Below are 12810 nucleotides of genomic sequence, written 5' to 3' on the forward strand. Positions count from 1 at the left end.
AGAGGAGATGCATTCCCTCACCAAGGAATCTATGCCTGAGATGGTTACCTTAACTGCTCAGGCTTCAGCTTTTTCATCTTATGCCATGTCTGCCATGCTAGAGGCTGCTCACCGCACTGCGGTGGCTTCAGCTAATTCTCTTGTTATCCGCAGGATTTTGTGGCTTCGAGAGTGGAAGGCAGATGCTTCTTCCAAGAAGTTTCTTGCTGGGCTCCCTTTTGCTGGTTCACGGCTGTTTGGTGAACAGCTGGATGAAATCATTAAAGAAGCTACTGGCGGGAAGAGTACTTCCATGCCACAAACCAAGACCAGGAAACCCGCCCAGGGTAGGAATCAATCGAGCTTTCGTTCCTCCAACTGGTCATCCTCTAAGCCTTCCGCCTCGTCCGCTAACTCAGCCAGGGGATCAGAAATCCAACTGGCGCCCAAAAGCGCGTCCGCAGAAGACCGCAGGAGGTTCTGCCACCAAGGTAGCTTCCTCATGACTCTCGGCCCGCTCCAACCATGTCCTTAGTCGGTGGCAGGCTCTCCCACTTTGGCGACGCTTGGTTAAAGCAAGTCTCCGATCAGTGCGTGAGAGACATCATATCTCACGGCTACAGGATAGAATTCTCTTCCAGCCCTCCAAACAGATTTTTTCTCTCAACTCCCCCCTGCTCCAAGGCCGCCGCCTTCTCGCAGGCCGTGGCGTCCTTGCAGGCCAACGGAGTGATTGTCCCAGTTCCCGCTCAGGAACGGTTCAGAGGTTTTTACTCAAATCTCTTCCTAGTTCCAAAAAAGGACGGTACCTTCCGGCCCATCCTGGATCTCAAGCTTCTCAACAAGCATGTCTGGGTGCGGCATTTTCGCATGGAGTCTCTGCGATCAGTCATTGCCTCTATGACCCAAGGGGAGTTCCTGGCGTCCATCGACATCAGAGATGTCTATCTACATGTGCCAATCGCAGTGTCAGATCAGCGTTGGTTACGTTTTGCGATAGGAGAGGATCATTTCCAATTCGTGGCTCTCCCCTTCGGGTTAGCCACGGCCCCTCGGGTATTCACCAAGGTCATGGCGGCAGTGATTGCGGTCCTGCACCTCCAGGGGTTAGCAGTGCTTCCTTATCTGGACGACCTTCTGGTCAAGGGTACATCCAGCGCAGACTGTCAGCGGAGTGTTTCGCTCACTCTCGCCACCCTAGCCCAATTCGGGTGGATTGTCAATCTTCCCAAATCCACTCTGACTCCGACCCAGAGCCTCACGTACCTAGGGATGCAGTTCGAGACTTTGCCGGCACTTGTGAAGTTGCCCTTAGACAAACAGCTGTCACTCCGGTTGGCGGTGCGCTCTCTCCTGAGGCCCCGCCATTATACCCTCAGGCGTCTGATGCAGGTGCTGGGTCAAAGGGTGGCCTCCATGGAGGCGGTTCCCTTTGCCCAGTTCCATCTGCGTCCTCTGCAGTTGGACATTCTCCGCTGTTGGGACAAGCGGCCTTCCTCCTTACAGAGGTTAGTGGCTCTGTCACCACGGACCAGGAGCTCTCTTCAGTGGTGGCTTCGACCCCTCTCCCTGTCCCAAAGGCGCTCCTTCCTGACTCCATCCTGGGTGATTCTCACCACGGATGCCAGCCTATCCGGCTGGGGAGCGGTACATCTCCACCACAGAGCACAGGGCACTTGGACTCCGTCCGAGTCAGCCCTTTCAATCAATGTGCTGGAAACCAGAGCTGTGCTTCTAGCTCTCCTAGCCTTTCACCACCTGTTGGCGGGCAGGCATATTCGAGTCCAGTCAGACAACGCGACAGCGGTTGCCTACATCAATCACCAAGGCGGGACACGCAGCCGCCTGGCAATGTTGGAGGTCCAACGCATTCTTCAATGGGCGGAGGACTCCAAGTCCACCATATCCGCAGTCCACATCCCTGGCGTAGAAAACTGGGAGGCAGATTATCTCAGCCGTCAATCCGTGGACGGTGGCGAGTGGTCCCTGCACCTGGCAGTGTTTCAGTCAATCTGCCGCAAGTGGGGCACTCCGGACGTGGACCTAATGGCATCCCGTCACAACAACAAGGTTCCGGTTTACGTGGCTCGCTCCCACGATCCTCAGGCCTTCGCCGCGGACGCTCTGGTTCAAGACTGGTCCCAGTTTCATCTGTCCTACGTGTTTCCCCCTCTAGCTCTCTTGCCCAGAGTCCTGCGCAAGATCAGAATGGAGGGCCGTCGAGTCATCCTCATTGCACCGGACTGGCCCAGGCGAGCTTGGTATCCGGACCTGCTCCAACTGTCCGTGGAGATGCCGTAGCATCTTCCGGACCGTCCAGACCTGCTCTCGCAAGGTCCGTTTTTCCGCCCGAATTCTGCGGCACTCAAATTGACAGCGTGGCTCCTGAGTCCTGGATTTTGACGGCTTCTGGTATTCCTCCTGAAGTCATCTCCACTATGACTCGGGCCCGTAAGTCTTCCTCCGTCAACATCTATCACAGGACTTGAAAAATTTTCCTGTCCTGGTGTCGCTCTTCCGGCCATTCTCCTTGGCCATTCTCGTTGCCGACCCTTCTGTCTTTTTTACAGTCCGGTCTGCAGCTAGGACTGTCCCTCAACTCTCTCAAGGGACAAGTCTCAGCTCTATCAGTGCTGTTCTAGCGGCGTCTCGCCCGGCTGTCTCAGGTCCGCACCTTCATGCAAGGTGCGTCTCACATCATTCCGCCTTATCGGCGGCCCTTGGATCCCTGGGACCTTAACTTGGTCCTCACGGTATTGCAGAAACCCCCTTTCGAGCCCCTTAGGGAGCTTTCTTTGTATCGTCTTTCTCAAAAGGTGGCCTTTCTAGTTGCCATAACTTCTCTCAGGAGAGTCTCTGATTTGGCTGCGCTCTCCTCGGAGTCACCTTTTTTGGTTTTTCACCAAGACAAGGTAGTTCTCCGTCCGACCCCCGGACTTTCTTCCTAAGGTGGTCTCTCCCTTCCACCTTAACCAGGATATTTCCTTGCCTTCCTTCTGTCCGGCCCCTGTTCATCGCTTTGAGAAAGCGCTGCATACTCTAGATCTGGTGCGTGCTCTCCGGATCTATGTGTCTCGCACCGCTGCGCTTAGGCGGTGCACCTCTCTTTTTGTGCTAACCACAGGGCGGCGCAAGGGTCTCTCTGCTTCTAAGCCGACCTTGGCCCGTTGGATTAGATCGACCATTTCGGACGCCTACCAGAGTACTCAGGTGCCTCCCCCGCCGGGGATCAAAGCACACTCGACCAGAGCTGTCGGTGCCTCTTGGGCTTTTAGGCACCAGGCTACGGCTCAACAAGTCTGTCAGGCTGCCACTTGGACTAGCCTGCATACCTTTTCGAAGCACTACCAAGTGCATGCTCATGCTTCGGCAGATGCGAGCTTGGGCAGACGCATCCTTCAGGCGGCTGTCGCCCACTTGTGAAGTTAGGCTCCGCCTACTTCTTAGTTTTTCTGTTTATTCCCACCCAGGGACAGCTTTGGAACGTCCCATGGTCTGGGTCTCCCAAAGGAACGATAAAGAAAAAGAGAATTTTTGTTACTTACCGTAAATTCTTTTTCTTATAGTTCCGTATTGGGAGACCCAGCTCCCTCCCTGTTGCCTGTTGGCAATTTTCTTGTTCCGTGTGTTATCACTGGCTGTTGTCGTGGACAGAGTCTCCGGTTGTTCCGGTTCTTACTCGGTTCTACTTGTGGGTGGCTATTCTCCTTCAGCTTTTGCACTAAACTGGCTAGGACTGGCTACCAGGGGGTGTATAAGCTCAGAGGGAGGAGCTACACTTTTAAGTGTAGTACTTTGTGTGTCCTCCGGAGGCAGAAGCTAAACACCCGTGGTCTGGGTCTCCCAATACGGAACTATAAGAAAAAGAATTTACGGCAAGTAACAAAATTCTCTTTTTTTTCTCTTGTGGCAGTGTCTCTGCTAGTAATATAGGCTGGATGTGAGCACCATGCCTGTATCCAGGGTACTGTTGTGTCCATTTGCTCATATGTGAGCACATTTCCACTTTATCTGATGCTTGTTTTCTCTAGTCACCCTCCACGACAGCACACAGGAGGTCAACTCTCCGCCCTAATAGGGACAGGAAACACAAAGAGGTTAAATAACCCCTCCCCACCTTCCATCTCCAGTGTTTTTTCAAGTACCACAAATAAAATCATGAATGGTTTAAATATTTTATTTTCAGAAATAAGCCATTAACATGCATCATAAGTAATTTGATAGGGAGGGAATAATTGTGCTGTCGTGGAGGGTTTCCTAGAAACGGAATTAACGGTAAGAGAAATTCCATTTTCTCTGCCCTCCCTAAGACTGTTGATTCGTCCTTCCCGCTCCATGCTCTGGATATCTGTGTACAACCCTCTTCTCCTCACTGCTGCTATAGTTAACACAGGTGGAGGGGGTTTAATGAAAAGCCAGTAGGGGAGGGTGGAGCAGGAGGGGTTTAGGTGGAGATACACGTCTGAGCTCACTGCTGGCTTGTAGCCCAGCACAAGATATGATGGGAAATGTAGATGGGAGGGAAGAGAGGAATCTGAAGATGAAGTGCTGATTGTGACAGCAGAGCTGATGCCAGGGCACAGGAAGAGAAGCAAAAAGGCAAAAACTACATGAAACTTGCTAAAAAGATGTATGGGGATCTTTAGGGGCATTATCCTTAAATATTTATGGAGAAAACAGTAAATGAGTCAGGCTAATGGACCACCTCTTTAATATAACATATGGGTTAGGGGATTGCCGTATTACCACTTGATGAGTGATCAGCTCACCAATGTTATTATTCATTGGTGGTCCGCAGCACAGCCTCTCATGCCCACATGGGTGATCGGAGTGTGTGTAGTCAGCCTCTCCTGTGTTAACCATCTAAGACCACTCACATTAACATAGTGTCATAGAAATTTGCTGAACAAATCCTAGATGGTGGGGAACAGAGCACACAATATGGTGATACCTTACGGAGGGAGAGTGGGGAAATGTTTGGTTAACACTCCCCTGATGTAGCCATGAAAAATAAAAGCTGTTGCCCCATAGCTGAATCTGCCATGAAGGTTTGGATCCAGTTAAATGAAAACCCGCTAGGTGAGCTGCTCTGCTGCAATAAATGGACTCTTCATCAATAATGATAATAAGGTTTTTTGTTTTTTTTTTTATTCACTATTTGTTTCATTGCCGTACCTGCACCTTTTATCAAGTGAAAAAAAACAAGTGTGCAAAGCATGACAACAGATGGATTGTTTAAAGGCCCACTAGAAAAATAAGGATAGGGAGGGAACTTCAACTGGCCATCTAAGGAGATGAGGGAAAGCACAAAAAGAAAAACCTAGATTAACTTTAAATAATTGAATGAAGGTGTTAGGCTAAGTTCACACACTGCGTTTTTTGACGCTGCGTTTTTGTGCGTTTTTTGATGCGTTTTGCTTTGTTTTTGCTCACTGCGTTTTTATACGTTTTTTATCAGTGAACAATGGCATTAAAGATTGTTGAAGAAAAAAGGTCTGATGTAATTTCCTTCTTCAATATGTTCTTCATTCTCCACTAGTGTATGCAGGAGAGCAGACGGCTGCAGATCTACAAGGCTCAGCATGCTCCATCCAGGGTTGTATGCTGGAGGGAGAGGCAGGCGGAGCAGAACTACAAGGCTCAGCATACTCCATCCTCTAGTGGATGCAGGAGAGCAGACAGCAGCTGCAGAACTACAAGGCTCAGCATCCTCCATCCAATAGTGTATGCAGGAGAGCAGACAGCAGCTGCCGAACTACAAGGCTCAGCATCCTCCATCCAGAACTGTATGCAGGATTTCTTTGCCCCCCAAAAAAATGACGTGGGCTTCGCCATATTTTATGTATGCTAGCCGGGTACAGCAGGCAGGTACAGCTGCCCCCAACCCCCAGCTGCCTATTTGTACCCGGCTGGGAACCAAAAATATAGGGAAGACCTTTTTTTTTTTTTTTAATTATTTCATGAATTAAAAAAAAATGACGTGGGCTTTGCCCAATTTTTGAGACCAGCCAGGTACAACTAGGCAGCTGGGGATTGGAATCTGCAATGAAGGGTGCCCAAGCTTTCTGGGCACACCCGCTGCGATTTGCAGGCCGCAGCCACCCCAGAAAATGGCGCTTTCATAGAAGCGCCATCTTCTGGCGCTGTATCCAACTCTTCCAGCTGCCCTGATGCCGGGTGGCTCGCTTGGTAAAAATGGGGTTAGGGCTATCTGTGTATTATCAGCTGGCCCTAAGCCCGAAATTCATGGTGTCACGCCAGTATTTAGTCACAGGTACGGGAATGAAAAGCATCAGGTAAGTGCTGTTTTAAATAGTTCTGCTTTTAAATGTGTGAGGCCGCATGGCACCCTTCAGATAAAATAAAATATTAGTGTAGGACTGCCCCTTGAGATTTGCCGTGGAGTGGCCGGGTAGCTCAAAATATTGCAACGTTTTGCCAAAAATCTCTATTTATTAATAAGTACAGTTTAGAAATCGTGCTGGCTCCCTCATTTTGATTAGACATGGCCACCATGAATTTCTAGTAAAGAAAAAAAAAAAAAACACAACACAGAAAAATATTTTTATTAGAAATAAAACACAACACAATTAGTGACTCCATCTTTATTGAAATAAAGAACCCCCCTCCTCCGCAGTAATCCTGGGTCAAGGGTCCCGCGCCATCCAATCCGGATCCAATATCTTCTGATCGATTTGCTGGAAGGCAAAGCGATCAGATGATGTGTCAGGTCCAAGGGCCTGAATCACATGACACATCAGCTGATTGGATAAACGGCTTTTATACAATCAGCTGATGCATCAGTGCAAAAAAAAAAACAAACAAACTACACACTTCTGTGCAGCGTCGGACTGGCTACCGGAGGAAACTCCAGTAATGCCAGGCCTGGATTCGGGTACCTGCACTGCACTCCGAAGCCCTCACCTGAGCTCCGTCGTGCAGCCGAGACTGTACCGCGAGCTCCGAGTGATTGATTACCCGGCACTTGCGGTGCAGTTCATGACAGCTGCAGACAGGCCGGGCTGATCTCCAGTGCTCTCACCTAAACTCCGGAGATCACCCCGGCCTGTCTGCAGCTGTCATGAACTGACTGCAAGCGCCGGGGAATCAGTCACTCGGCGCTCGCTCACTGTACAGTCTAGGATGATGCATCAGTGCAAAAAAAAAAACAACTACACACGTCTGTGCTGACTCCCGTCCGACCGCTGCAGCTGCCGGTAATCAGTGGATGAAGTCTCCTGACGGCATCAGCTGATAGCCGGTCGGACGGTAAAAAGCCGGCGTCACCGCGAGACTTACGATCAGCTGATGCGTCCGGTGACCGCTTCAGGTGATCACCGCTAGGTCCTCACCGCCAGGTCATGCAGCTATCGGACGTGCCCGGGAGCCGGCACACAGCCAGAGCAGGGGTGGCGGTACCGGGAAGAGTAGCTGGGAGCGGACATGGCACCGGGAGTCTGCAGACAGGTGAGTATGACATTTTTCTACTGTTCACTTTTGATTTAGCAGCCGCTTCCACCTCCCGCACGGGAGCGGACATGGCATCAGGCAGGAAATGGAAGCAGCAGTGGCGGTACCGGGAGGATTCACGCTTCTGTGTTTTACTAACAGAAGGACTCCCCTTCCTGTACATGTCACTTTACTACCTACTCCTTGCGTTTTTATAGCTGCGTTTTTAGTCATAGAAACGCACTAAAACGCAGCTATATTTGCAATTTGCGGTTTTCATTGCGTTTTTGAACATCTCATTGAACTCAATGGGTGGAAAACGCAGTAAAATAATTGACATGCTGCGTTTTTGTGTGCACCACAAAAATGCAGCTAAAAAAAAAAACGCTGTGTGCAGACAGCAAAAATGAAAACTCATGGACTTTGCTGGGGAAGCAAAGTCATGCAGTTTTCTGAGCAAAAACGCGCAAAAACGTCGTGGAAAACGCACTGTGTGAACTTACCCTTAAAGAGAAATGCTAAGAGTGCAGGGGAGAGAGGATAAGAATCCAAGATGGGCCCATGAAGGAGAGGAGCTAAAGGGAATAAGGGAATAACTGTGCATATAAATAGTACAATATAAATAGATGAATGATGGATAAAACACATTGGATATAACTCCATTTATCCTAACTAATCGATATATACATGTTCAAGCATCCAATTTATGTATTCTTGAAAGTTCCTTTTTTATAATTTTCCTTGATTTTAATCTATGTATTGCTTAATATTGTTTTATTATTTAGTATTTATGCAGTTGTATTCCCCATTCCCCTTTTGTTTATTCCCTTACAGTTTAAAATGTAGACAACTGTGCAAACTAGACCACTCCTTCCTATTAGATCTCATCCACTGGCAAATCTTTTTTTTTTTTTTTTGACAATTTCTTCACTTTGTTTTCAGTTTCACTGTACCTTACCATGCATTCTATCAGTTTAAGTGTAGAAACTCTATTTTTTCCATGTTTTTACCTTTGTTACCTTCAGCTCTTCTCCTTAGGTGGCTCTCTTGTTTTAATGTTTTCTTTCTGGATCCCATTCCTTGGTTCCTATCCCATCTCTCCTGCACTTTTATCATTTCACTCCTTCCTCTTTAACACTTTGCCCTTCATTGATCTATTTAGAGTTCATCATTTTTTTATCTATATTTTTCTTTTCTCCTTCTTGCTCTTCCCTCATTTCCTTAGGTTAAATGTCCTCTTTCGGGCTCCCATTCCTGGTCCCCACCTGGCTTCTAATCCCATTTTCCCTCCATACATATTTACCTATTCACATTTAATCATGTATTTACATAGTTTCTTCATTTTTTATTTTCTCTTTTAAACTTTTATTGATTTCTCCATTTCCAGTTGATCTTCACTTCCTTTCCTAATTTTCCTTGCTGTCAAAACAGCCCTGTGGGTGTTCCCATAAATAATTGGCATGCATTTTGGGCCTTTAAAAACCCATCTGTTGTCATGCTTTTCACATTTGCTCTTTTCACTTGATAAAGGCAGCGGTACAGAATCGAAACACGTTGTGAATAGACCTTATTTTCATCCTTGAAAAATACATTTACGGCAGCCCACCTAACCTGTTTTCATCCAAGTGGTAGAAGTTTCCTTGGCACATTGCTCTATTCTTTAACGATATCTTTCCATCAACTGATCTTTCCTTGAACTAGACTCCATGACTACGTTCTGTGTGTTTTGCTGTGTGCTTCGCTTATGCTAGGAGAGAGCACAGTGATCTCTGGCCCTTCTATTGCAGTGTAGTGATTGACCGCTTCTATATCCAGTCACATTAAAGCAAAGCTCTTTACACCCTAAATGTCCCTATACTCCCTTTCCTCAGGTCCTGCTTGAAATACTACAGAGAGAACCCATGGAACGAGCAGCACGTGTTTCGGCTCCCAATCCGACCGAGTGTCATCAGCAGCTTCTACCAGAAGTAAGGAGAGATGTTGTCAGGTTTACTAAAGGGAACCTGTCACCAGATTTGGCAACTATAACCTGCGGCCACCGCCACTGAGCTCTTATTCCAGAATACTGTATATAAGAGTTCAGGCGGCTCTGTAGAACGTTAAAACTACCTTTCTTTGTCGCTCCATTGGGAGACCCAGACAATTGGGTGTATAGCTTCTGCCTCCGGAGGCCACACAAAGTATTACACTAAAAAGTGTAACCCCTCCCCTCTGCCTATACACCCTCCCGTGGATCACGGGCTCCTCAGTTTTATGCTTTGTGTGGAAGGAGGCACACATCCACTCATCCATCTCCATTTTAGTCAGCAGCAGCTGCTGATTTTATCGGTTGGAAGAAAAGAGGGCCCCCACAGGGCCCCCGGCATGCTCCCTTCTCACCCCACTAAGTCGGCGGTGCTGTTAAGGTTGAGGTACCCATTGCGGGTACAGAGGCTGGAGCCACATGCCGTTTTCCTTCACCATCCCTTAGAGGCTCTGGGAGAAGTGGGATCCTAACCGGTCATCCATTCACTGGGACCGGGCTCCCTCCGCAGCCCCTGTGGGAATCTGCCGGACAGGAGTCTATGTATCCTCAGGGACAGGGCCCTGCATCTAAAGGTACTCTGTGTCCCCATGGGGACGGTGCATGGAGCGCTTGTTTCACAGACGCTGCAGCAGCTGCTGGTTTGTGAAGACCGGGACTTCCGCGCCGACCGCGCCTGTTTGTCGGCCGCGGTATTAAATTTAGTCCCCGGCTTCATTGCGGCCTAGTACCATAACTCCCGCCCCCGGGCCTGCCAGTCAGGGGTAAGGGCGGGACGGTCGACCTGACGTCGGCAGTGAGGGCTGGAGCATACTTTAGGTTTCCTCCCCCCCCTCACTGATCACTGTAGGGCCCCAGATTCCCGCACTTTAATAGTCGCCACCCACGGCTCCCTCCTCCCCTGAGAGCTCCGGCAGCCATTTTTATACAACATTCTGCCGGTGGAGGATTTCAGGAACGAGCTCTGGGAGACCAAAGGCAGGGAATCTGGTGGACACACACTCCGCTTTGGGCGGTCGGTAAGCCACACCGGTCACCCGGTGCTGGTCCCCCTAGGGTGCCGGAGTATATATATATATATATATATTTGTATATATTTTCTCTGTTCGGCCGGTTTGTTTGCTTTTGGCTATATACCCTCAGTGATCACTCTCCTAGGAGACAACAGCATGTCGTCCACAAGGAGCAAGGGCGCTAAGGCAAAGGGTTTTTTTGCAACCTGTACCTCTTGTGGGGCTATGTTACCTGCGGGTTCCACCTACCCTCACTGTGAGCAATGCTCGACCCCTGTTGCACTTGCTCAGCCGGAGCCTCGGTCACTAGTGGGCCCCTCGGCTCAGGCAGACCCTCCTGCTTCCCCTGTCCAGGCGGCAGGGACAGAGTTTGCAGTTTTTGCTGAGAAACTCTCTGAGTCGCTTTCACAATCCATGGCTCAGTCTATGGACAAATGGTCTGCCAAGCTACTAGAAGCTTTGCAGTCCAGACCGGTCCTTACACAGGCCCCGGGCACTGTTGGATCATCGCCTCCAGGCCCCTCTCGGTCTGCGCCGCAGCGTGCTCCCGGGGTGGCCCCTAGATCTCACGTGGAGGACTCCTGCACGGACCACAGTCCCAGACCGGCTAAGCGGGCTCGCTGGGAATCTTCCCCGACTTCCTCACACTGCTCGGGATCTCAGCTTGAGGACTCTCTGGAGGATGAGGCGGACGTCGCAGCTCAGGGCTCTGACCCTGACGTTGCTCTCAATCTTGATACACCTGAAGGGGAAGCCATAGTAAATGACCTTATATCGTCCATCAACCAGGTGCTAGATCTCTCTCCCCCAGCTCCACCTATAGAGGAGTCGGCTTCGCAGCAGGAGAAACACCAGTTTAGGTTTCCCAAACGTACACGGAGTGAGTTTTTCGATCACTCCAACTTCAGAGATGCTGTCCAGAAGCACAGAGCGGTTCCGGACAAGCGCTTTACTAAGCGCCTTCCTGACACACGTTACCCCTTCCCCTCTGACGTAGTTAAGGGTTGGGCTCAATGTCCAAGGTGGATCCCCCAGTCTCTAGATTGGCGGCTAGATCTGTGGTATCGGTTGCAGATGGCTCATCGCTCAAGGATGCCACTGACAGGCAGATAGAGCTCCTGGTGATATCCATCTATGAAGCCACAGGTGCGTCTTTTGCCCCGGCCTTTGCAGCCGTGTGGGCACTCCAAGCTATCTCAGCTTGTCTGTCTGAGATTAATGCGGTCACACGTACCTCTGCTCCGCAAGTTGCGTCTTTGACTTCTCAGGCGTCGGCTTTTTCGTCCTACGCCATGAACGCCGTCCTGGACTCTGCTAGCCGTACAGCGGTAGCATCCGCTAATTCGGTGGCAGTCCGCAGAGCCATGTGGCTACGCGAATGGAAGGCAGACTCTGCTTCCAAGAAGTTCTTAACCGGTTTGCCGTTTTCTGGCGACCGATTGTTTGGCGAACGATTGGATGAAATTATTAAGGAATCCAAGGGAAAGGACTCGTCCTTACCCCAGTCTAAACCGAAGAGACCTCAGCAACGGAAAATACAACCGAGGTTTCGGTCCTTTCGGCCCTCAGCCAAGTCCCAATCCTCCTCATCCAACAGGCCAGAGAAGGGCCAGAGGAACTCTTATGCGTGGCGGTCTTAGTCACGCCCCCAAAAGACCGCCGGAGGCACTGCCTCCAAGGCGGCCTCATGACTCTCGGCATCCCCTAGCCGCATCCTCGGTCGGTGGCAGGCTCTCCCGCTTTTGCGACGCCTGGTGGCCACATGTCCAAGACCGATGGGTGAGAGACATTCTGTCTCACGGTTACAGGATAAAGTTCAGCTCTCGTCCTCCGACTCGTTTCTTCAGAACATCTCCGCCCCCATCTCGGGCCGGCGCACTTTTTCAGGCTGTGGGCGTTCTGAAGTCAGAAGGAGTGGTGATTCCCGTTCCCCCTCAGGAACATGGTCACGGCTTCTACTCCAACTTGTTCGTGGTGCCAAAGAAGGACGGATCATTCCGTCCCGTTCTGGACCTCAAACTGCTCAACAGGCATGTGAGCACCAGAAGGTTTCGGATGGAATTTCTCCGCTCGGTCATCGCTTCGATGTCACAAGGAGACTTCCTAGCATCAATCGACATCAAGGATGCTTATCTCCATGTGCCGATCGCACCCGAGCATCAACTCTTCCTGCGTTTCGCCATCGGGAACGAACACCTTCAGTTCGTGGCACTGCCTTTCGGCCTGGCGACAGCCCCACGGGTCTTCACCAAGGTCATGGCATCCGTTGTGGCGGTCCTACACTCTCAGGGCCACTCGGTGATCCCTTACTTAGACGATCTCCTAGTCAGGGCACCTTCCCGGGTG

The 12810-nt window shown here is 50.2% G+C and overlaps 1 protein-coding gene across 2 annotated transcripts in view; it reads left to right on the top strand.

Annotated features, from left to right (window-relative positions):
* ZWILCH (zwilch kinetochore protein) overlaps positions 1 to 12810 on the top strand; it is a 117278-nt gene that overhangs the window by 88296 nt on the left and 16172 nt on the right. For both annotated transcript variants that reach the window (XM_075346057.1, XM_075346058.1), the window contains exon 16: positions 9300 to 9395. In XM_075346057.1, coding sequence (XP_075202172.1) covers positions 9300 to 9395 — 96 coding nt within the window. The remainder of the gene's footprint in view (positions 1 to 9299; positions 9396 to 12810) is intronic.

The sequence above is a fragment of the Anomaloglossus baeobatrachus genome, chromosome 4, assembly GCF_048569485.1.
Source record: "Anomaloglossus baeobatrachus isolate aAnoBae1 chromosome 4, aAnoBae1.hap1, whole genome shotgun sequence".
Lineage (NCBI taxonomy): Eukaryota > Metazoa > Chordata > Amphibia > Anura > Aromobatidae > Anomaloglossus > Anomaloglossus baeobatrachus.